This window comes from Amblyomma maculatum, chromosome 11 (assembly GCF_055883805.1).
Source record: "Amblyomma maculatum isolate TAMU_Amacu chromosome 11, ASM5588380v1, whole genome shotgun sequence".
In the NCBI taxonomy this organism is placed as follows: Eukaryota; Metazoa; Arthropoda; class Arachnida; order Ixodida; family Ixodidae; genus Amblyomma; species Amblyomma maculatum.
This window is the reverse complement of record NC_139354.1, coordinates 82863257-82887553: the sequence shown is the minus strand read 5'-3', so window position 1 is coordinate 82887553 and position 24297 is coordinate 82863257. Positions and strand designations below refer to the sequence as shown.

The window sequence follows — 24297 nt, the reverse complement described above, 5'->3', positions numbered from 1 at the left end:
AAGGAAACTTAAAAACAACAATCATTCTTTAATTCATTCGTTTCTTTATTAGCTCAGAAAACATCCTGGACGTTCCCCGCGACTAAACGCTGTTATTACAGCTCGACGAGGCCGGTAATGGCATAATGAAATGGCATACCAGTGAATATAGAAAAAAGAAAGAAAAAGAAAGGAAAGTCACAACAACGAACAGTTTGGCAGATGAAAGTATTTACAAAGTATGAGACAAATATAAAACAGTGTAAATTATCTGGAACACAATTTTCATGAATATATCGAAAGTAGCTACGAAACCAAGTGCGTACAAAATCCTATTCCATACTAAAAAAAAAGTGATCGGACATCTCTTAGAGTGGGATTTTGAGCCATACGGTATTTATTTAAGATATATGGCAAATTTTACTGCAACGACTGGAATTTATAGTTATTACGAAACCTTGGAATAAATCATAATCCGATACTTCGAGTGTGTGCGTGGTCCTGGTTTGATACTAATCATGCAGTAGTTGTTATAAATTTCTTAATGTCGTCAGAGGAGAAATAAAACGAGCGTAAAATTCGAAAATGATACGAGTACACAAGTTTAATAATGCTGTATTTTTTAATGCAGTCTGTGTTGAAGAAAAATAATCTATATTTGCCACGGTTCTTACAATCCTTTTCTGCAGGTTCTGTAGTTTGGCGATGTTACCTTTCTTAGTAGTTGCCCATACTAGGCTACAGTAATTTATGTGAGACAGGAAGAGCGCATTATAAATTTGTAACTTAAGTTTTGTTGGCAACAAATCGCGGCATCGGGTCAGAGCTGCAGTTACAGATGATCAGATGATAGTTTGTTGCAAAGGTTGGTGACATTCTGATCCCAGCTGAGTTGCTCAGAAATTATGACACCAATAATTTTATGCTGACTTACAATCTGAATATCCCGGTTTGCGTAACGAAGCTGTTTTGTTAGGTTGACACTTTTATTCTTGGCTCGAAAAATTATCCCCTTTTATTCTTTACGATTCTGAGACATCAACCCGCACGTGGGCGCTTTATATGTTTCTTCGTGCGTCAATATCCGCGGCCGCACTAGGGAGTCCAAATTAGGTATTCAGGCGCGGCGGCTGAGAGCGTTAACAATATACCTTTCTTGGTAAATAAAAAACCTTGTCATGGCAGCCTTAGGTTTTGGGTCATATAGAGGGCGTTCTCGTTGGTCTACATGGCAGTAGTACTTAGGAGTCGAGAAGGCTCAAAATCCGCATCGCAGTGTTTTACGCATACGGACAGGCTGAGAGTATAACAACTGAGAAATTTCTTTTTGTGTACATAGCACCTTAAAGATACCCGTTGCTGTTTTCGACTGCTGCCAAAGCGAGAACTCTTCCAAGGAGAACTAAGTGCCTCTTGCTTCTCTACAAGCCCCCTTAGATTTGTCGACTTGTCTTTTATGTCTCCAACCCTTTTTTAGAAAAGATAAAGTCTACGTTTCACTGCCTTCAAAGGTACAGATCCCAGAGATTGTAAGAAAACATCACTGAGCAATTTGAGGAGCTTCAGTCAGATCTGTACGTTTGGCCAAGAGTGTGCCTTGTGCCAATGCCTCTTTGCACAGAACTCTGCGTATGCAGCTGGCAGGAGGCAAATTCAGTCGATTACTGCGGCAGCAATCCCTCAAGAAGACTATTATGCATGAGACTTTAGATACCGCACATACGTCAAACCGCATGATAAGGAAACGTACCGAATTTTCTCCTCATTCTTAAGCTCTCACTTCATACCCTAAAGGGCTAAAAACCACCTTTTTTATTTCCTAATTATGCATGAGGCATCTACTTCCCTCGAACGATCTAGTCTGCGGAGATTCTAATGTATAATCAGGGGTTTGCATCTTTCTTTGCCGCTAATTTAAAAAGTGCACATATCAATCAAAACCCATATATAAGACAATAAAAACTGTAGTAATTGATTCAAATGTCCACAATGCTCCTGCTGTGAAATTAAATAAGGAAGGCAAACCAGCCATGAGAGAAAGAAGGCTCATCGAAAAAATTCCGAGTTCAGTTTTAAGAAGAGTGCTGGCACAAGAACTGATGTGGTCAGACCTAAAAGGGAATGCAAGGTGGTTGTCTAAATGTTGGTCTTGCTTTTCTGTGTACTTATTTTATGCACTAACTAGAACATCCAACTTCTCTATTTCCAGCCAACGCCATTTTGAAGTTGGCGTATGTAGCAGTTACCGAATTTGTCGCTATCACGACGTCATCACCGCCATTTGAGAACTTTAGAGTTTTTCATCAATTCAATTGCAACAAAACTCTGATAGAAAAAGTGTGGCGTCAGTTTGAAGACTTCGTGTTCCGGCAGTGCAAGCAAAACATGAGGCAACAGGCGGCCAGTGTCTACAAAGAAAGAATGACGATAGCCGCAAATACTGTGGGAACATTCGACAGCACTTCATTACTGGAACAAAAGTAGCGCGCTATATGAATCATCTAGACGTATCATGTTTCGAATAAACTTTACACATGACCATATATGTCAATACCAAGGCAGTCTGATGTGTGGTTTCGTAGACTGTGACTCCTGTAGCGTCCTGGGCTTTTGCGAAACTCAGTGGCGAATTCCTTTTCAGTGGAAAGTTTACAGCTGCTACCATTCTCACTAACCACGAAAAATTTGACATTCAACAAACGAATGCTATGGCAGGACATACATATATCTGACAACTCAATGCACCGCGATGGCTTTATCGGTTGTGACATGAGTGTGGATCACACTGCAGAGTGGCCTACCACACGGAAGAAATAATTATCATGGCATCGTTTCAATAACCTTTGTTTTGTAATCACGGATGCATAGACCTTAAATATGCTCTCATGGGCTAAATGTAGACTCTATTGAAACCACGCTGTTATAATCACACTTTTTGTACCGACTATATTTTCGAAACACACATCTATCTGTCATTTTAAGAGCATAATATTTGTATTTTCTAACATAAAAAAAGTTCCATAGGTAGCAACTGTCCCGTTTTCGCAGTTATGGTTTTCTAGCACTATAGTCGCATCTCGATGAGTATTTTCGCTAGCGCGAAGTCATGGCTCTCACCCTGTCCTGGCGCTACGCATGAGGAGACAAAAATGTGAAAAAAGAGCGGTTGCCTTCTTCTGCCACAAGTGCGTTGCAGCCTTGTTCTTGCCGAGACGTAAAACAAGCAGATATTTCTGTCGGCGAATTTATGCAGACACTTCTACATGCAATGCACGACCATCGCCTGCCTTCCAATTTTGCGAAGAGCATCACTCTATCTTCTCTAAGTAATTCGTAATCAATCCCATGAGAGCCATGGACGTATGCCATTTTGCTGACCCAGACTCCAGTAAAACATGCGGTTTACCATTAGGAATTCAACCGCTTACTTGAGCTCACGACTCGACTTTGGGCCTTGAAAATAGCTGAAGCTTTTCTTGCGACGATCGCCTAATAACAGCCTATACATCATCCCTCAGAGTGTATGCCAAGGCGATACTTTTCAAGAAAGAGCGTTTTTGAAATGCGGCATCTCTGCCACCCCTGTACTCCAACTAGCCTGCCGGCCGATGATTCTTAGTGTGTCCATGGCGGGCAAGAGAAATGCAGCCCGTTTTCTCTGTAGGTCAGCGTAAAAGCTCAAAATGCAAATAAATAAGGTGTTATCGGGAAACGGTGGGACAAAATGTGTGTAGGAAACAGGTAAAATAAATAGGAGGCGATAAAAAAATATGTCCCAGTCCAGCAAGATCCTTATTTATCTTTTCTCAAAAACAGCACAGTGATAATGCAAAAAAGAACTAGAACCCGTAACGACCGTGTGCACATGCCGCGAGTTACGTGTGGCTTAGAGACAATACTAATAAACAAGATCACCTAGCACAAACATTATTAACTGACTAATAATTCAGGTGACCAGAAGTGGGCATGGAAGTTTCAGATGGGCTTGACGCCCTGAAAAACGTCGCTTCATTCATTTTCCTTAGATTCATATAACAGCCTTAATAAATCTGAGCAGCTTGCGGATATTTAGTAATAAATTAACAAAGGTCTCATAACTAAGCTCGCGAAAGTTTTAAGGAGTAATGTTCGCAGTCAATATTAATTATGAAGGCAACACAAGGAAATAACAACGATGGAGACAAGGCGGAAAATATCTGTGGCGACTTGAAAGCAAGCAGTCTGAACAAATTACGCTTCACGAAAGAGGCATATGTTATAAAATAAATGGTATTGCAGCAAATATTCTTTTGAAACCTTCTTTTTCATCTCTGATGTACATTAAATAAAGCAGTGCAAAGTGATGAGGCATTTGCTGAACAGACGTTTCAAGAAAAGCCTGGTGCGCAACGATAACAATGTGTTTTAAGTACGTAGGGCGTGTCTGATGCGTCTCTCTTTCTTTGCGCCGTTATTTCTGGGTAGGTTCCCTTGTAATGTTTGTGAGACAGGGATCATTATTACATACTTATAATTTGTTATTTTACCATGTTGTGATCTTGTCTAACATACAGTGCGGTGCTAAATGGACAGCTAGATTGCGAGCTTCACGTACAGCAGAATTAAATGCTTACTGCTCTTTTTGAACAGTTCATCTTCTCCTTCATCATGCCTTTCCTTTGTGATCTTGCGTTCTGCGCTATTTGCAACCCTCACGGTGGGTCGAGCTACATAACTAGTTCACAAAAGCTCCCTTGCATCAAAGGATACTAAACGGTTTCCTTTAAGCGTCAACGTTATTGCTTCAAACACACTTTCAGCGAGAGAACCTACACTTCGTTGATATTTTTCTACCATGAGTGATCATGGACGCAAACATTATTAAATAAATCATTATGGGTCGCGTACGCTCCACAGGAACCTGACCCCCTCTCTTTTTTGCTACTGGCTGCTGCCTGCACTCTGTATGAGGCTTCGCATTTTAAGAAACCCCACACATTGCACGAACGCATACAGCAAGAATATTTAGTGCCCAAAAGAAAATACCGAGAATGTACAGTAATATATGACGATGGTTCACGATTAGCACTCTAAGTAGAAAATGTCGTGTTACAAAGCAACTGGGGAAATGTCTACAGCGGCTTAGCTCAGCTAAGCCCGGTTATGCAAGCGCAAGAGTAGTTATGATAGGTTACGCTGTGTTACTATGCCAGGTTAGATTTATATATATAGAGAGAGAGAGCGAAGTGTACGCTTCATTTAAAGAAACATTTATTGGACTCGACGTTTCGACAAGAAGTCAAGAAGTTGGCCTTCATCAGGAGTTGAAGCGTACACTTCGCTCTATAGTTTTTTAAAGCGGCCTGGTATGTTAAATGTCCTTGCATCCTATATATATATATATATATATATATATATATATATATATATATATATATATATATATATATATATATATATATATATATAAGGGGAAATGAGGGTGCTCATTATAATACATGAAGGAAAGAAGCCAACAGCCGGCGAGGCCAAGGAAAGCGTTGGGGATGGTATTTTGTCTTTTTTTAAATATTTACTTAGCTAATCACAGAAATTAGTAATGTAGTGTGTTTAGGGGAAAGATAATTAAACACAAAGTAGAAGAAAAAACAACGTGCCGATGGTGGGAACCGAACCCACGACCTTCCAATATCGCGCCCGGTGCTCTTCCAACTGAGCTAGATCGGCCGCTGTCCATCCTGCTACTTGCTTGGGTATTTATGTTGTCTGTTTGCGCCCTCGCTCTTGATCACGTTCTACGTGACGCTGGCGGCAACAATGGACGTTCCGCGTCCGCCGCTATGGTTGAGGGTGGCGCTGGTGAACACTCTCAAGGTTCGTATACAAGCAACATAAATACCCAAGCAAGTAGCAGGGGGGACAGCGGCCGATGTAGCTCAGTTGGAAGAGCACCGGACGCGATATTCGGAGGTTGTGGGTTCGGTTCCCACTATCGTCACGTTGTTTTTTCTTCTACTTTGTGTTTAATTATCTTTCCCCTAAACACACTACATTACTAATTTCTGTGATTATCTAAGTAAACATTAAAAAAAAAAGACAAAATACCATCCCCAACGCTTTCCTTGGCATCGCCGGCTGTTGGCTTCTTTCCTCCATGTATTATAACGAGCACCCTCATTTCCCCTTAATTGATCTGCTTGCAGCTTACGGGGGTTTCGGTTCTGGCAGTTTTGAAGCCATAGGTAGCGTAAGAGGGTTCTAGCACAGCTTTCGCCCTCGCTCTTGATCACGTTCTACGTGACGCTGGCGGCAACAATGGACGTTCCGCGTCCGCTATAGTTGAGGGTGGCGCTGGTGAACACTCTCAAGGTTCGTATACAGACAACATAAATACCCAAGCAAGTAGCAGGGGGGACAGCGGCCGATGTAGCTCAGTTGTAAGAGCACCGGACGCGATATTCGGAGGTCGTGGGTTCGGTTCCCAACGTCGGCACGTTGTTTTTTCTTCTACTTTGTGTTTAATTATCTTTCCCCTAAACACACTACATTACTAATTTCTGTGATTATCCAAGTAAACATAAAAAAAAGAAAATACTATCCCCAACGCTTTCCTTGGCCTCGCCGGCTGTTGGCTTCTTTCCTTCTCATATATATATATATATATATATATATATATATATATATATATATATTGCCGCGTACCTTTCGGATTCGAGAAAAAGAAGGACGAAACTGAGTGTAGTGTGTGTAACTGATCCGTTCAGTGTTCGCTGCCTTGTACTCGTCACATTTTCTGGTGGACCAGACGGGTACGATTTCCCTTTTTGCTGAGTTCCACCCCTCAAGGACAACCGAGAGTCACCACGGGTTTGACGCCGGTCCACCGCAGTTGCAGCCGCCGCCTTCGAGGTCAGTCGCCAGAGTTCGGGCCTCTGTCCTGCACCCCTGTGGCCAAAATGCATAGATCCAACGCGAACACTGTGGCTAACGGAGAGAGTTCACCCCAGTTCGTCGTCCTCCAGTCTCGGACGCCACCGTCCTTCCATGGCGAGCTTTATGAGGACGCTGAAGACTGGCTGGACGGCTTCGAACGGGTCGCCATTCACAATGGCTGGGATGAGCAAAGGAAGCTGCAGAAAGGGTACTTTGCTCTCGAAGATTCTGCGCGGACATGGTTCGTGAACCATGAAACGACGCTACCCAGCCCTTGGCGACCAACACCGCCCACGACCGTAGAGAGCATGCGGAGTCGGTGCTGTAATCTCGCTGCCAAGTCCCTAACGAAAGTATTGAAATGTACTACGAGGACATGATGCGCCTTTTTGACGTACTGATCCAAATATGTCAGAGGAGAAGAAAGTGCGCCACCCAATGCGCGGGGTGGAACAATAACTATTTGCTGGGCTTGTGCGCAATCCACCTGGCACGACATCAAATTTTCTAACAGAAGCCACCACGATAGAACAAACATTTCGACACAGGGCTCAGCACTATAACCGTAACGTGTCCGCCATGTCACCGATCGTCTATGCTTCTCGCTTCACCCGTGCTGATGATGCCTTGAGGGAGCTTATCCGTGAGAAGAGCTGAGACGCAGTTAGCTACAGGGTCTAATATTCTCTTCGAGGTTTCCATCACTGGCGGAGGTCTTTCGTGAGAAAGTCAGGCAAGTCGTCCCTGAACCGTCTGTGCCTGGTATGCAGCCACCGCCACCGAGTGTGCCGATGTACGCGTCTGTGCTTCAGCAGCATACCCTGTGCGATTCTCCAAGAGCGAACACCATTGTGCCTCATCCAAAGCAGCACCATAGTGGGTACGCTCTCCCAGAGCCAGAGTGGACACCCCTACTCTTGATCCTAGCCCGCGCCGTGCTCTTCTTCTAGCCGAGGCACGGTTTCGAAGGACCGACATATGGCGTGCCCCTGACGATCGGCCCCTTTGTCCCCACTGCGGTGAGGTCGGTCACATGTTGAGGTTCTGTCCGTACCACCGCGCCGGACTTCGTGGATTTCATCCACGTGCACGATATCCTAGAAGAGGTGAACAGCCTTCAGAAATCGACGAGTACCTCTCGGCGCATACGAATCCCTGAGACGTCCCACAATACGAGTCCCGTAATATTACCTCTTCCCGTTATCGTCCCCCAAGTCCACGTCCCTTTACATGGCGCGCTGGCACTGACCCGAGCCGTCGGAAAAACTATGAACATCGACCTATGCAGGTGAGGCCGCTGAAGAGCGAAGTGCAAACATCCTCCATCATGTTTATTACAAGATAACGGCTATCAGACGGCGTCTAGTAACGAACCTGAGGGCGCAGCTTCGGACATACCAGTTTCTATCGACGATTTTCTCATTACCGCGTTAGTTGATACGGGGGCGGACTATTCAGTTGTGAGCAGTGAGTTAAACAGGAATTTGAAGAAAGTTTTAACCGCGTGCAGTGTGCCTCAGATTCGCACAGCAAGGGGACACCTTATTACCCCGGCTGGAAGATGCATTGCGAGAGTTGCTATTGACGGATTTGTTCATTTTGGCGACTTCGTCATTCTTATCCACTGTTCGCGGTACGTCATACTCGGCCTGGACTTCTAACAGGCTAACGGTGCGATAATTATATTTGCAAGAATCAAGTGTGACGTTTTCACCGAGCCAAGCTATTGTTACATCTAGGGTCGACTGTTCATCAACGCCCGCCTTATGTATCACAGCTGCTGACGTTATGGTCCGGCCGCGATGCAGCATTTTGGCCTTGGTGGAAAGCAACTCACCTGCGACCGCGACGTACTGTCAGAGAGGAACGTGAGCCTGCTTATGAGAAAGGAATCTGGGCTGCATGAGAACTTGTTTGCTTGCGGGACAGTTATGCGAAGCTCTGGATCACGAATTTCGGGACCACGTTTCAGTACATTCCAAAAGGAACGGTCATCGCGTATGTTGCCGGCTTTATTGAGCCAGCGAGCATCTGTACTCTGGCGCCGCCGTCGCCAACCGGATGCGATGCACCCGACATCCTGTCAACTGTGGACAATCATTCCAATCTGTCGGTGGTTGAGCGGCGGCGACTCCTAGAGCTCCTTCAGGATTTTGCTGGATACTTCGCAACGTCTTCGAAAGTTGGGCGCACCCAAGTAGACAAACACCGCATTATGGTTGGCGCGGAGACGAAGCCGATTTCCCAACACCCATACCGCTTGTCGTGAACGGAACGAGAGGCTATTCGAAGCAAGGTGTAAGAAATGCTTACCGACGATGTGGTGCAGCCGTCTACCAGCCCCTGGGCTTCGCCTGTAGTGTTGGTGAAGAAAAAAAGACAACACTGCGTTTCTACGTCGATTGTCGTAAGTTAAATCAAGTAACGAAACGGGACGCATACCCGCTCCGGCGTATCGATGACGCATCGGACCGGTTACGTAGTGCCAAATATTTCCCGTGTCTTGATCTCGAGAATGGCTAGTGGCAGATAGAAGTGGACGAAAGGGACAGAGAGAAAACAGCGTTCGTCACCTCCAGCGTCCCTTATGAATTTAAAGTGCATCCTTTCGGTCTCTGTTCTGAGCCAGCAACCTTACAATGAATGACGGACACCGCTCTCTCTGGACTGAAGTGGCAAGCGTGCCTAGTGTATCTCGACGATGTAGTTATTTTCGCGGCTAGTTTTGAGAAGCACCTCAACCGGCTGAGAATGGTAATACAGGCGCTGCGTTCAGCCTAACAGACAATAAAACCACATAAATGCCATTTCGGATTCCAAGAGCTCTGCTTTTCTGGCCATGTTATTAGTGCCGAGAGCGTGTAACCAGATTCCGACAAGACTGCTGCTGTGGAAAACTTCCCGCGCCCAACCGACAAAAAGTCCGTTAGAAGCTTTTTTGGGGCTTTGTGCCTATTACAGGCTTTTCGTGGAGAATGTTTCAGCGATAGCCGAGCCTCTTACGCTTCTTACCCAAGACAATGTTCTTTTTACGTCGCAAGATGATAAAGAGGATGCCTTCAACGAGCTACGCTGGCGACTGCAGGCCACACCGATACTTGAACATTTTAAGGAAAACGCTGCTAAGGATATTCATACCGATGCCAGCAATTTCGGACTCGGTGCAGTTCTGATTCAGTGGCAAGACGGCACTGAGAAAGTTGTCGCTTACGCGAGTCGCTTTCTTTCAAAAGCAGAGATAAACTACTTAACCACTGAAAAGGATTGTCTCGTGGTAGGTTGGACGATAACTAAGTTCCGACCCTATCTTTACGGCCGCCCTTTCAGAGCTGTGAGTGACCAACATTCGTTATGCTGGCTAGCCAACCTCAAAGGCCCCTCTGTACGGCTTGCAAGGTGGAACCTCCCTCTACAAGTGTACGACATTACGGTTGTATACAAAGTACGGCTGTAAGCACAACAACGCCGATTGCTTGTCGCGTGCACCATTTGAGGCTGCCCCTCCCGACAGCCAAGACGACGTGTGGGTTTTACTACAGCAATAAACGGGAATCGTTTATTGCTGTAGTAAAACCCATCGACATGGCCCAGCATCAACGAGCTGACCCCAGTTTATGCCCACTTATTGAGCATCTCGAAGGGCTTGATGCAGCTGTTCCACGTGCTTTCGCACAGGGTTTATCCTCTTACGGCATTCGCAATCGCGTCCTTTATAAGAGAAACTTTCAGCACAAGCAAACCTTTCTTCTCGTTCTGCCGTCCGACCTCCGGAAAAAATCATTCACGCATGCTACAATGAGCCTTCGGCTGGTAATTTGGGAATCACGCGAATATTATCACGCATTCGACAAAAGTACTACTGGCCTAATTTGATGCCTTCAGTCCAGCACTACTTGAGAAAATGCTGAGTTCGCCAGCAGTGAAAGACACCTACGCTGAAGCCTGCAGGGCTTCTTCACCCGGTGCCTCCTCAAGCAGCCCCTTTCCAGCAAGTGGGAATGGATCTTCTGGGCCCATTCCCAACGTCCGCATCAAGGAACAGATGGATAGTAGTGGCGACGGACTACTTAAAGCGATATGCCGAGACACAGCCACTTCCCGTCCAACTGCTGCTGAAGTAGCCAGGTTTTTTTCAAGACCATCGTACTGCCCCATGGTGCCCATCGGTTGTTATTACTGACCGCCGTACAGCCTTTCCGCCCGAGCTAATCCAGGCTCTCTTGAGTGTTACCTGCACAAGTGATCGTACGACTGCTGCTTACCACTCGCAAACAAACGGACTGACTGAACACCTCAATAGGACACTTGCTGACATGATGTTCATGTCCGTCTACTTTGAACATCGCACGTGGGATTAAGTCCTCCAGCATGCCACTTTTGCATACAATACGGCTGAACAGGAGACGACGCGTCTTGCGCCATTCCAGCTAGTCTATGGTCTTCCCGCCACTACAATGCTGGACGCTATGCTACCCATAAGTCACGGCGACGACACCACCAACACCTATGCGGACGACAACATATTTCTGCAGCGGGCTGAAGAAGCGCGCCAGCTCGCACGGTGCCGTATTCAGCATCAACAACACCGCAATGCCAGTAGGTATAACCTCCGACACCGAGACGTTCACTACCAACCAGACAACCTTCTATGGGTGTAGACACCAGTATGCCGTCGAGGACTCTCCGAGAAGCTACTTCGGCGTTACTTTGGGCCATACAAGGTCGTTCGGTAACTTAGTAATGTGACCTACGAAGTTGTTCCTCCGAGTCAACGACCCTCAAGTGCTGAAACAGTTTACGTTGTGCGGATGAAAACCGTATTATGAGAGGCAGTGATCCTTTGAGCTTGTGCAGCTTTGTGTTCCCTGCTTTGCCTGTGTGCATATAGAAGTCCGATGTCGAGTGTTGGTTGTCATGGTTGGATTTATGGCGGTACAGGGTGTTAGCCGTGAATGCGCGGGCAATTTGTCGACAGTCTTCTGCACGCTGGGCTGCTTGAGACGCAGAAGTATACTCTGATATGTCTGGCTGATACGGGAGTATGGCGTCGATTATAGCAGAGGGGATGACGGCCGTAGAGGAGAAAAAAGAGAGAAGCCAGTAGTAGACTGCGTTGCGGTATTGTAAGTTTAAGTGACATACGGAAGGACGAGGTCCCAGTTTGAGTGTTTGGAGGAGACGTACATAGAGAACATGTCGCCAAGGGTACGATTGAAACGCTCATTGTGGCCATTAATCTGGGGATTATAGGCGGAGATGGTTCTATGAATAATGTTGCACTTGGTGAGCAAGGCTTTTACAACGTCACTCAAGAAAACGCATCCTCTGTCGCTGAGCAGCTATCGAGGTGCGCCGTGGCGAAAAACAAATCGCTGCAAAATGAAGGAAGCTACTTCTGACGCTGTGGCAGATGGAAGTGCCGCGGTTTCCGCATACCTCGTCAGATTATCAACGGCTACGATAGCCCAACGGTTGCCGGCTGCAGTGTAGGGAAGCGGCTCGTCAAATAAATGCCGACGCGCTCGAAAGGACGTGGTGGGCTGGGTAACGGCAGCAACTCTCCAGCAGAACGTTGAGGGGATGGCTTGCGACATTGACAGGTGAGGCATGAGCGAAGGTACTTGAGTACAAAAGTGTACATGCCCCGCCAGTAGTAACGCAGCCGGAGACGAGTGTATGTGTTGAAGACGCCCGCGTGACCGGATTGTGGGTCAGCGTGGAAATAGTCACAGATTTGCGAACGTAGCTGCCGGGGAATAACTAGCAACGACTTGCGGCCATCTGCGCAGTAGTTGCGGCGGTAGAGAAGATAATCACGAATTGCTAAGTGAGAAGCATGGCGACGGAGAGCACGCGATGGAGAAGCAGCTGTAGTATTGGAGATAAAATTGAGGAGAGAATTTATCCAAGGATCTTGCCGCTGCGCTGACGGCATTTCATTGATGTGAAGCGATGGCGGGGCATCGTCGGAAGAGGAAAGGCTCGCGACCTCAGCTGTAAGGGGGCAGCGGGAAACTGCATCGGCGTCGTGATGCTTGCGACCGGAGCGATAAACAACGCTGACATCATATTCCTGAAGGCGAAGAGTCCATCTTGCCAGTCTGCCGGACGGGTCTTTCAGTTAGGAAAGCCAGCAAAGCGCATGGTGGTCCGTCACTACGTCAAAAGGGCGGCCATAGAGGTAAGGGCGGAATTTAGTAAGAGCCCAAATAATCGCTAAGCACTCTTTTTCAGTGACAGAGTAATTGGATTCAGCCTTCGTGAGTGTACGGCTAGCATAGGCAACCACGTATTCAGTATAACCTGATTTGCGCTGAGCGAGCACAGCGCCGAGTCCAACACCACTGGCGTCCGTGTGAACCACAAAAGGTGCTCGGGGGTCGAAGTGACGTAGGACAGGCGGTACCGTGAGGATGCGGCGTAAAGCATTGAGAGCATCGTCGCACGTTGGCGACCACGACGAAAGGTCTGAACTGCCGGACAGAAGGTCTGTTAAGGGAGCCGCAATTGAAGCAAAATTTCTAATAAAGCGGCGACAGTAAGAACACAACGTGGCCGAGAATTGTGAACTGGCGGGCGGCAAAACGTCATTTTTTCAAATTCAGCTGCAGTCAGAAATCACATAAGCAGGTCAAAACGTGCTTCAGACGGTAGAGGTGTGTGTCAAAATCAAGAGAAAAGACGACAATGCCGTCGAGGTAGCAGAGGCCCATCTTCCACTTTAGGCGACGCAAAATGGTGTCCATCATCCGCTCAAATGTTGCCGGAGCATTACAAAGGCCAAACGGCATAACTGTAAATTCGTACAAGCCGTCCGGAGTTACAAAGGCAGTTTTAGGGCAATCAGCCGCTTCCAGGGGAACTTTCCAGTACCCGAAACGTAAGTCTAGGGAAAAAAAAGAGCTCGGCGCCTTGCAAACAATTGAGAGCATTGTCGATGCGTGGGAGAGGGTAGACGTCATTTCGCGTAATCTTATTAAGGCGGCGATAATCGACACAGAAGCGGATAGAATCATCTTTCTTTTTTACGAGGACGACAGATGACGCCCAAAGGCTGCTTGGGGGCTGAAGCACGCCATTCTGAATCATTAGATCGACTCGCTCTTAAATAGCCTGGCGTTCCGTTGCAGACACAGGATAGGGGCGCTGTCGCAGTGGTGCATGGGTGCCGTTGTCGATGCGATGAGTGATTGTAGAAGTTTGACCCAAAGAACTTTGATAAGAGTCGAAGGAGGAGCGAAAGTGATGTAGTAGGTTAAAAAGCTGAGTGCGCTGCACTGGAGGAAAATCGGCGTCGATGGAACGGAGGAACAAGTCTGTAGAGGGGGGAGCGGGTGCAGGTGGAGGGGGGCTGAGCGCAGTCACGGCAGAGTGCGGCGCATCGCCAGGTTCCTCAGAGATAAGAAGAGTTGCGATTGGCTGGATACTGCCGAGGCCTTCACCATAGCGCAATGCAGTAGGGGATTTAAATGGGTTATAGACCCATAACATGGAAAGGCCAGCGGAAATAGCGAGCACAGGGTAGGGCAATGGAAGGCACTTGCGGAGCAGGAAAGTAGGGGCTAGTGTGAAGAGAACGGTGCACAAGCGACACGAACAAGCACAGAAGAGCAGGAAGGAAGGTAGATATCTTCGGCGACGAGGGCTTTAGCACAAGAATTTGGTGGATCAGCGTCTGATAAGGCATCGGGCATAGTCGAGAACCCCCCTTCTGCTCGAGCACAATCGACAACAGCAGCGTGACGCGACAGGAACTCCCAGCCTAAAATTACAGCGTGTGAGCAACTTGGCAGCACGACGAACTCAATCGTATAAAGGCAATTCTGGATAACTACTCGAGCGGTGCACGCTGCTAAACGCTTGATATGCTGAGAGCTGGCCGTTCGCAACGAAAGTCCCTCAATTGGCGTCTTCACTTTCTTTAAAGTGCTACATAGTTTTGCGTCCATAACCGAAATCGCAGCATCAGTGTAAATTAGAGCCATGACAGCAACACCTTGGACAAAAACTTCAATAAGGTTTGCCAGCGACAGACGAGGACTTGGGAAGTTCGACGGGATAGCAGTTCTCGTCTCAGGAATCGCGGCCTCTAGCTTTCCTCACGTAAAGCCTTCTGTCGACGTCGCATCGGAGAGATAGAGCGGCGTCGCGGCGGCGGTGAACGGCGGCCGGACACGGCTCAGCGGTCTGAGGAGAAATGACGGCTGCCTGGAAGCTCAGTAGGCACGGAATACTGAGGCGTCGAAGACCAGTACCCAGAGCCATGAGTAGGTGGCGCCGACACTAAGAGACGGTTTCGGAAATAACGAGACATATGTCCAGCCAGCCCACAAGTGTAACAAATTGGTCGGTTAGCTGTCGTGTGCCAGGGATTGCGTGGTCTTGCAGCCGGTCGAGAAAAGTGCGCAGGCTCTCGAGCAGGACTAGGAGGCGGCTGAATGTATGCAGGTTGCGGCGGAGCATACGTAGGAGGTGGTCGGGCAGCAACAGCCGCATATGTCAACGGGGCTGCGACAGGCATGGATTGAGGGGCTGGAGGAAGGGATTCAGCTACCTGTTCTTGAATGATCTGGCGCAAAGTGGGAGCGAGGTGCACGGAAGGCCCTTCATGACAGGACATAAGGGAGAGCTGTCGAGCAACTTCTTCCCGAATGAAGCTCTTAAATTGTGGCAGGGGCGAAGTAGGTTCAGCTGCATCTGTCAGGCCAGCAAGCTACTCAGGGTGCATGGTGTTCGCGCGAGTTATGGCCCTTTGTTTGCGCAGTTCATCATAACTTTGACACAGTGTGACCAGTTCAGCAACGGTTCGGATATCTCGCGCAGTCAGCATCTGAAAGGCGCAGTCAGCATCTGAAAGGCGTCGTCATCGATGCCTTGTAGAATGTGCTTGACTGTCGGCCTCTGATATCTGAGCGTTCACGCGCTTGCACAAGTCGACGACGTCCTCGATATAACTCGTGAAATTCTCGCCAATCTGCTGAGACCGCGCACGCAAGCGCTGTTCAGCGCGCAGTTTCCTCAGAACCGGACTGCCGACAACTTCAGAGAAGCTGGCTTCGAACACGGACCATGATGGAATATCCGCTTCATGTTTCCGATCCCATAGATTGGCTATGCCGGTGACATAAAAAATCACGTTGCTTAATTTCGTTTCCGCGTCCCATTTGTTATAAGCGCTCACTCGCTCATAGGATTTGAGCCAGTCCTCGACGTCTTGGTCGTCGAGGACTAGCTCAATGGACCCTGCAGACTGAACTGTGATTTCACATCATCTCAATGGCAACAACGGAGTTAGCAGCCTACATTTCGGTCATGACATGTAGTTTTAGGACATCACAAAAACCGCCCACCAAAAGGAATGAGACAGTGGCACCTCAATTGTATTCAAAGGCGCAGCTGTAAATCCAACGTCCCACCAGAAGAGCGCCTCCGAGATACTGTAAATCTGTCACTGTCAGTGGCCACATCATTTGATTTCGTAAAATGGCTGTGCTGTATCCGCCTGAATGCTTCATTTTAAACACGATGCAATATCCTCATGGTCATTTGCGCTACATCGCACGTTTGAGCCAGTATCCGGTGTCCTTAGATGCACAGCGTTCTTGACATCCTTTGACTGGATCACTTCGGCTGCCTGCTTGGTTCGCGGTCTTCACAACCCTTTTATTTGCTTCGTAAGGCTTTTCAACGCTTATGACTGCTTGTATAAACGATAAGTGTGACAACTGGCGCTCTTTGGCCTGAGTCGCCCTTGCGCCATTAAAATCCATCATCATCATCATCATAAGTGTGACAAGACTTTGCATGAATTTAAGACAATGTTTGCACTTACCATGCGCATAAAAATGAAATCTTAGAGTACTTTCATATGCTGTAAAATACCCTCTAACCACAATTTCTGAGGTCGGCAGCGACATCCTAGATCCTATACAGCAGCCAAATTGTACCGAGACACTTCAAGGGATCAGTGAAAGCAGTATAAGGAATACTTTTTCAACAGCGGTGCAGCAGTTCGCTAAATTCGCTATGGCAACTGTATCCTTAGAAGCTTTTAGGAGTTATATTATTACCTCACAACTGCCACCATCCCGATAAACAGAGGCACTTCATATCGATAACACAGTACGTGACTGCACTGTGGTAACGTTTTCGCAGTAGCGCCAGTAAAAAATAGAAAAGGGTCATAATACATTTTCCATGATTGTCTTAGTACTATGCTTGTACATATTGGTTCCTCCCGTCCACATGCATTTGGCTGATCCAAAGAACTTATTGATATTTCATTTATCTTTTAATTCCAGACACCACCTACATTACATGTCGCATTAACGCTGCAACCTGTTCCAGTGCGATCGAGGGCCTTGCAAATGTCAATAAGGGTGGCGCAAGGTAAAGCTCAAAACCGCTTCATTTAAACGCACAGGCTCTCTTAAGCGCTATCACTCGAAAGGTCGCAAAGAACTTGCCACAGAAAAAGAGCTGCACCGTTACGCAGGCTCTAAACTAATATATACCGAAAACTTTCCACCTACTTGCATTTTGTGTACAAATTTCAATTCTATTAAACATGGTGTGGATATGTTAAGAAAATACCAAGAGTTTATAAAAACCACAAAATTGAGTAGTAGGGAGAGATGATTGCCAACTCATGTCTGGAAGACCAGAAAGCACTTAAACGACCAGTGAGATATGCAGCCCTCTCCAACGTGAGCCTTGACAGAGAGGACTCTACCCCCAATTCCTTGTTTAACCTTAAAGTTTTATTCATTCATTAACCAAAAGGCTCCCAAACAACAAACTAGCTTACATAAAATCATATTGATACAGAATCAGAAAGGGTTGCTAGCTTCTTTATTGCGTGATTTAAATATGTGCTATCCCTTCTCGGGAAACGTTGCTACGTGTTGTGAAAGCATAGAAGAGAAACGACAACAGACGGTCGGCGGGCGCAAACTACAGCGTTCAAATCTGTACGAGGTCTGCTCGATGTAGCATCAGGCTGGTAAAGGCTATTTTACTGCTGAGGTATTCGTACCCTAAACAAGCGAGAAGGAGGAGGAGGGAAGATCAGGACGCTTTCTGTGGCTTGAGCAGTTTTTAAACGTCGCAGCAGCGGAACATATAGCAGAGCTTGTCTATTGACCGACGTAACACCCATGCATGAAAAACTAACTTAACGACTGCTATGCACCCCATATAAAGTCCCTAGCGGTCGTTTTCGAATGTTCTTCCGGAATATGAGTTTCCGCATGTTCCTTCGTCGCTGCAGGAATTTCCAACGTTCGCTCCTGCTGATTTCTGCGGTGGACTGAATCATAAAACCAAATTACCCCTTTGCGCAGAAGCGAGAACTTTGATAACTCTACAGCCATCTGGGAGAAACTATTGTTTACACTCGTTAGGTGCCTCCTGTAAACCAGCGATAAATGGCCAGCTGCAACGCTGAGGCCACCTTAATTGTGGGCATGCTTCAACGGCTGATGAATTACTTCGAACTTCGACAGAGAGACTCGGTGTTCTTTTCGTTTTGTTTTAGTTTTTAAATCTGCCATGCCTTCGCTTTTCAATAAACTTTACTGCGCAACATGCTAACGCCCCTCGACCAAATGAAAAATTCAGCGGCGCCCGCCAATACATTTGTGCTAGTATCAATTTTGTATATATTGCTTCATCGGTCGAATTCACAAGATGACTTTAAGGCCCCCGCATCGCAGAAAGCCGAGCAGTGTCATCGCCGTCCTTGGCCGTGAGCGAAAACTCCCGATGGAGCATTGAATTCAGGAACAGGTAGAAATCTTCAAATTGATGTTAAAGGGCCACTCCAGCTATATTTCGGCATCCACAGATATCAACGAAATTTGCATCGGACGTTATTCCCAACGTCAAGATTACATGTGGCAAAAACAAAGTTAAGGAGGCTTTAGTTCTCCCGCAAAGTAATTTTGAAGATAGCGCTTCAGGACTTGCAACTTGGCTGCCAAAGTGTATCCTTTTACGGCCGACACTGTGCTTGATGATGTCACAATCTTGAAGAGGTGCCGAGCAGACAACGGAGACAATGCAGCGGCCCTATTGGGCGCGGCTTGTACGGTGTGGGGTCACATGTACAATCCTATGTGGTGCTACTGGCACGGAGCAGGTGGACGGGGGCACTACTCGGAAAAAGCCTGGCACACAGCAGGCACGGCCGACACCTTGCTTGCAAACAGTATCGATTGTGGAATCATCGTCTTGCAGTTTCAGCTCGCATTTAATGAATTCCTCGCAGCGATGGGTGGTAGGCAGTGCTATGTTTTTGGCTGCACCAGTTATTCTACGAAAAACAGCACAGTGCTTTACCACCGATGTTCCTAGAAAATAAAGCTTGACGACAAATTGAATTCTGGAATCCGGTGTCTCTTCTGCATCTGGGAACGCATGTGAGTTCGAAACATTTCACGCAGGACTGCTATAAACGCAGCATGGTTCTAATAGAGTTTGGCCTCGCGAGGACTCAAACCCGCGCCAAGACACAAAAACATCTGCAACGAGCTATTCATGGCTTCGATGGAAATGCATCAAAATAAACATTAGGACCCCAGGAGGTCCTGCATACTTGTATGCAGGTTCAGAGAACGCGAATCTCGATTAACTATTCCAGCTGCACGACCTGAAGGCGGCCCTGGCTGAAATGGAGCGAGGAACGGCACCGGGCCGGGACAGGTTGACTGTAAAACTGCTTGCCAATCTTCTCGACCCCACCTACGAAACCATCCCCGCTTTCATCAACTCGATCTGGCTTGGTGAGGCATCTCTACAAATTTAAAGGAAGACCGCCCTGCGAACTTTAATTCCGAAAGCCAACGAAGCCATAAACACAGACAACCTCTGCCCCATCTCCATCACGTCTTGTGCGGAAAAGCTGATGGAAATCATGGAGCGGGACAGGCTGCCTGTGTTTGGGCAAAATGAACACACATTCGCAAACACCATGTTCGGTTTCTGCCCGCAGTGGTCCGCTCAAGGTGATCTGCTTCAACCCGACCGAGAAATTCTCAACTCTGTCGAATATATCCCTTCAATCATAAGGCAGCACTCGCCCTTGGCTTGAAGGGGGCGTCCGACAATGTCACACACGAATTCATCCTGCAACATCTTTCCCAGACGAAATGTGGACATACATAACACATTTCAGCATATTAAGCAATTTCGCTCGGATCGACAATCTTTTATCTGGATACAAGACGAAGCACACGGTCAATATAAACTGGGAACGCGATGAACCCTACAGGGCACGGTTCTCTCGCCGTTACTTTTGAATCTGGCCGTGATGAAACTACCGGCTCAGCTGGCGAAGATCGAAGGCATCCAGCACGCGCTGTACGACGACGACATAACCATCTGGGCCAAACACAGATTGGTAGGAGACATTGAGGCCAACCTGCAGCAAGCGGCGGAGATCGTGGACGCTTACGGCCGCTGCTGCGGCCTTCAATACTCACCGTCCAAATCCGAATTTGTGCACATTCGCCCGTCGCCTAAGTGCACATTCGCCCGTCACCAAAATGCACCTATCTCTGGCCAGCGGCCCGATACACGAACACGATGAGATTAGAGTACTTGGTCTCCTTTTCCACAAACATCGACGGGCTGATACAACACTAGCAAAACTGCGCAAGATGGGGGACCAGGTGCGCCGGATGGTCCGCCAGGTTTCCAAGAAACGCGGGGGGTGACGGTGCACAGACTTCTTGAGGCTGGGGCATGCATTCGTGACTAGTCGAGTCCTCTACTCGACTGCTTACCTCCACCTGCGCAGGTTTGAAGAGAACGCCCTCGAAGTGATTCTCAGAAAGATGTACAAGCATGTCCTCGATCTCCCGATCAACATATCCAACAAGCGTCTCATGGTTCTGAGGATGGTAAACACCAATCAATACACCTATCACAATTGACCAATCAATACACGCGGCTTTCAAAGACGCCGTCGGGATGCCGCCTATTAGCCCAACTACACATCCACCACCCAAAACTTACGGAAGAGCGCGTACGCTTTGCTGAAATCTGCAGATACGCCCTGCACGTGCACCCTCTTCCGGCTAACATAACATGTGACGACCACAATGGCAGGTGCCTTACGCGGGCGGAGGCACTGGCCCGTCACTATAGAAACAAACGGAATTTTCTACTTGGACTCCTCCGGTCCCCACCATAGGGGTTGGTACATGGCGGCAGTCGTCCACCAAAAAGACATGGTCTATGACCTTACATTCCGAGCTCAGGACATAACATATACGGAAGAGGTTGCCATCGCGTTAGCCGCCGCAAACCAGGACTTGTGAGTCATCGTCCCCGACTCGAGAGTGGCCCGCAGAAATACTAAACAGAGAGTACATTCCTCTCTTGACGTACCACATCGTTGAAAACAGTGACTACCTCGGGGCCCCCGCGTCTCGAACGATCTTATGGGCTCTAGCTCACATAGGCCTAGAAGGTAATAAAACGGCAGACGCCGCAGCCTGTGCGCTCACTCTCCGGGCAACGCCTTCAGACCATTTTGATACGGATCCCGAATCCAATCCGGCCCTCACTTTTCGAGAAATTACTCAGTTATTCCAATTCCGCCATGCCATTAATCTCAAGTCTTGCAAGGGCCTTAGAAACGTGGAGGAGGAGGAGGAGGAGGAGGAGGAGGAGGAGGAGGAGGAGGAGGAGGAGGAGGAGGAGGAGGAGGAGGAGGAGGAGGAGGAGGAGGAGGAGGAGGATAAACATTTATTCTTTGAGAAAGTCAGGAAAGCAGGAGCTTCCACGTTAGATGGCTAGGACCCCTTGAGCTCTGGCCACGCTCGATGGCCCGCAGTTGGATTAGCGGGTCCGAACTGAGCTTAGGGGCCTCCCGCTGCTCGCAGGTGGAGAGCTGCAGATCCCGCGGAGGGGGGGTCTTGTGGGCATGCCCGTAGCATGTGTTGTAAGTTGGCCCTCTGTTGGCATAAGTTACATTAAGGGGTTCACATAATACAACGACCCTTTGGCTATAGCAGCAGTACAAACGTTGAGGAACCCACACTCCTCCGTCTTTACACCAAAACAATGCCGCGATCAGCGGTTTTAGGCACTTTGATCCTGCCTGTGCAGGAAAATGCCCGCACTGTGCAGAAAAGTCTTCGGACGTCTTCCACATCGTGCGGGCATGCCAATCAACCCAGAACCTTGCCCTCAAACCCATCTTCATGTGGGAGGACTAGGCTGTTAAGGCCTGCCGAGCCAGAAGACTCTTCCACCGAGACCGAGCCGCGGCGGTCGCCAATAAGCTCTTGTAATGAGAAGCCCACCTCATGATTGCCAGAGATTGCCCCGGTACCTCAAGCTTCCTCCCTAAAGTGTTTTAGTAAGTCAGTGGCCTCGCGAGTACGAGGCGATGGTTGAAATCGGCTGCTGAGTCGACAATCTTTCCGCACACGACGCAAGCTAAACCACCTTCCGTAGTCCGCCGGTGCGCCTTTAGAAAAACAGCGTACTCAAATCTGTTGATCCCCTAAATAACATGCGATTGCATAAATGAATGACAAAAATAACCCCTACTGAGGAGTGCTCATCTGCAACGAGATTCTGGTGATAACTGGGATGCAAGCAAATTTCTGCAGGCCCCCAGCTCCCGATATGTGGCTAAGCTCAGCTGTCGCCGAAATTGCATCTTTCTTTTACTCTCAAACAGCTGGGGTGACAGTAGGCTGGCTCGTTCCACGAATAGACCATTTGCTACAGCGCTGATCAATTCCGAAGCGCTGTTCGCTGCGGCATCGGGGTAAAACAGTTTAGGCCTAGCGACCACTAAGGCGCAGCGCCCGGCCAGGGCGCCGTTGTCCGCCACTCTAGCGATCATCTCGGTGCATTCAGTGCGACAAGTGTTGTGAATTTGTCGTCTAATTTCTTGACGCGGCTGCGGTTGATCATTTTTTTGATGTACCACTTGAAATTTATTACGCCCAGCAAACGATCCTGCGAGGACGGAACGAGGCTGTATGCTGCGTGGTCGGTCGCGAACTTGAATGTTCTATCCATCGGACGGCACACTAGACAATACAATATGACGTGTTGCTCTTTGAACTTGCGGTAATGTGCAAAGTCTACTAGTGGAAACTAGCCAGCAGATCCGCTCTAAAAGTTTGCACCCGGGCCGGACGCGCAGCTTGCGTACCTTTCCTTAAACAAGCGCCGGCACCGCCGCTTAACGTCGTAAGGGATAGTCGTAACCAACAGCTCGATTGCAAAGCATGAGATACATAAATATAAATTTGAAACTGCTTTCGTTCAGAGCGAAGTCATTTCAGCAGCGCCGCATCAAAATTTGGCTATGCTCAAGTTTTTAGTCATTTGCAATTGCCATTATTTGCACAAAGCATTACTTTTGCTCCTGTATTAGCGCGTAGAAAAACTAAGTTTAATTGAACAAATGCCATTCGGTAGGAATGACATTAAATTTTCCATGTGGTAGGAGTATTGCTGCTCTATGGACAATAATCTTACTGGCAGCGACGCGGATTTGGGGTCAGTATATCGAGAAAAGAATGAGAATTTGTAGTAACGGGCGGTTGCTCTCGTATATGCCGGCCCCTTGCATCGGGGTTTGTGAGTGCATAAATGACTTTAAAATTTTCGAAAATTACCTGCTTCATACAGCAATAATTTCGCCTCATTCAAGATCGCACGCTCACTGTGTCCTCATTGGCCATGCATTTCAGGTATTGCTTATGTTTTTTTAATTGCATTTGAATGACGAGTCCTAGCTGTCAGTGCCCGATGACATCGAGAACGGCTCACCGAAATCACATTGTATGTTTCACATGGTGCTGTACGTGGCAACTATTGTTCGCACACTTCGGCAGAATGTCAGCGGATGCATAGGGCTCAGCTGCATGCCTGTGTCGTCATTATGTGACGTCACGCAAACAGTGTTTTCTGAGCCCCGAGCGGCAGTTTTAATTTTGGTAGAAGATTTTTTTATACTTAGAAATATTGCTTGCGTGTCGTAAGAAATGAAACCACGTGCAATGATGACCAAGCCTTCAGCAATTTAAATCAATCATTAGCTCAGTACGGTCGAAAAATCGTCGGAGTTGCCCTTAAAGTTCCTCAACGAAATTCCTGTAACCAAAAGAAAGTAATCCATTACAAATAAAAACTGAGTTAGTTTTGAGTAGGATGAAAATTGAACCCGGGACTTGAGGGTTTCGAGACAAACACGCTCCTCATAGGCCACGAAGGCACGATGGTTCAAGCAAAATAAAGTTAGGCCTACGGAACGCGTGATGCGAATGGAGCCTGGCAAAACATCCGCCTTCTCATCTTATAAGGCGAAGCCTAATAAGCGCCACGGTGTTTAAAGCAACCTCCCCATGGTGTTAGCCGCGAGGATAGATTAGATCG

General features: G+C 47.6%; 1 protein-coding gene across 1 annotated transcript in view; it reads left to right on the top strand.

Annotated features, from left to right (window-relative positions):
* The window catches only part of LOC146174277 (uncharacterized), a 39664-nt gene extending 17549 nt beyond the window's left edge, over positions 1-22115 (top strand). The window contains exons 4-5 of the mRNA XM_084585366.1: positions 19532-19673; positions 22006-22115. Coding sequence (XP_084441492.1) covers positions 19532-19673; positions 22006-22115 — 252 coding nt within the window. The remainder of the gene's footprint in view (positions 1-19531; positions 19674-22005) is intronic.
* Positions 22116-24297: the final 2182 nt, after the last annotated feature.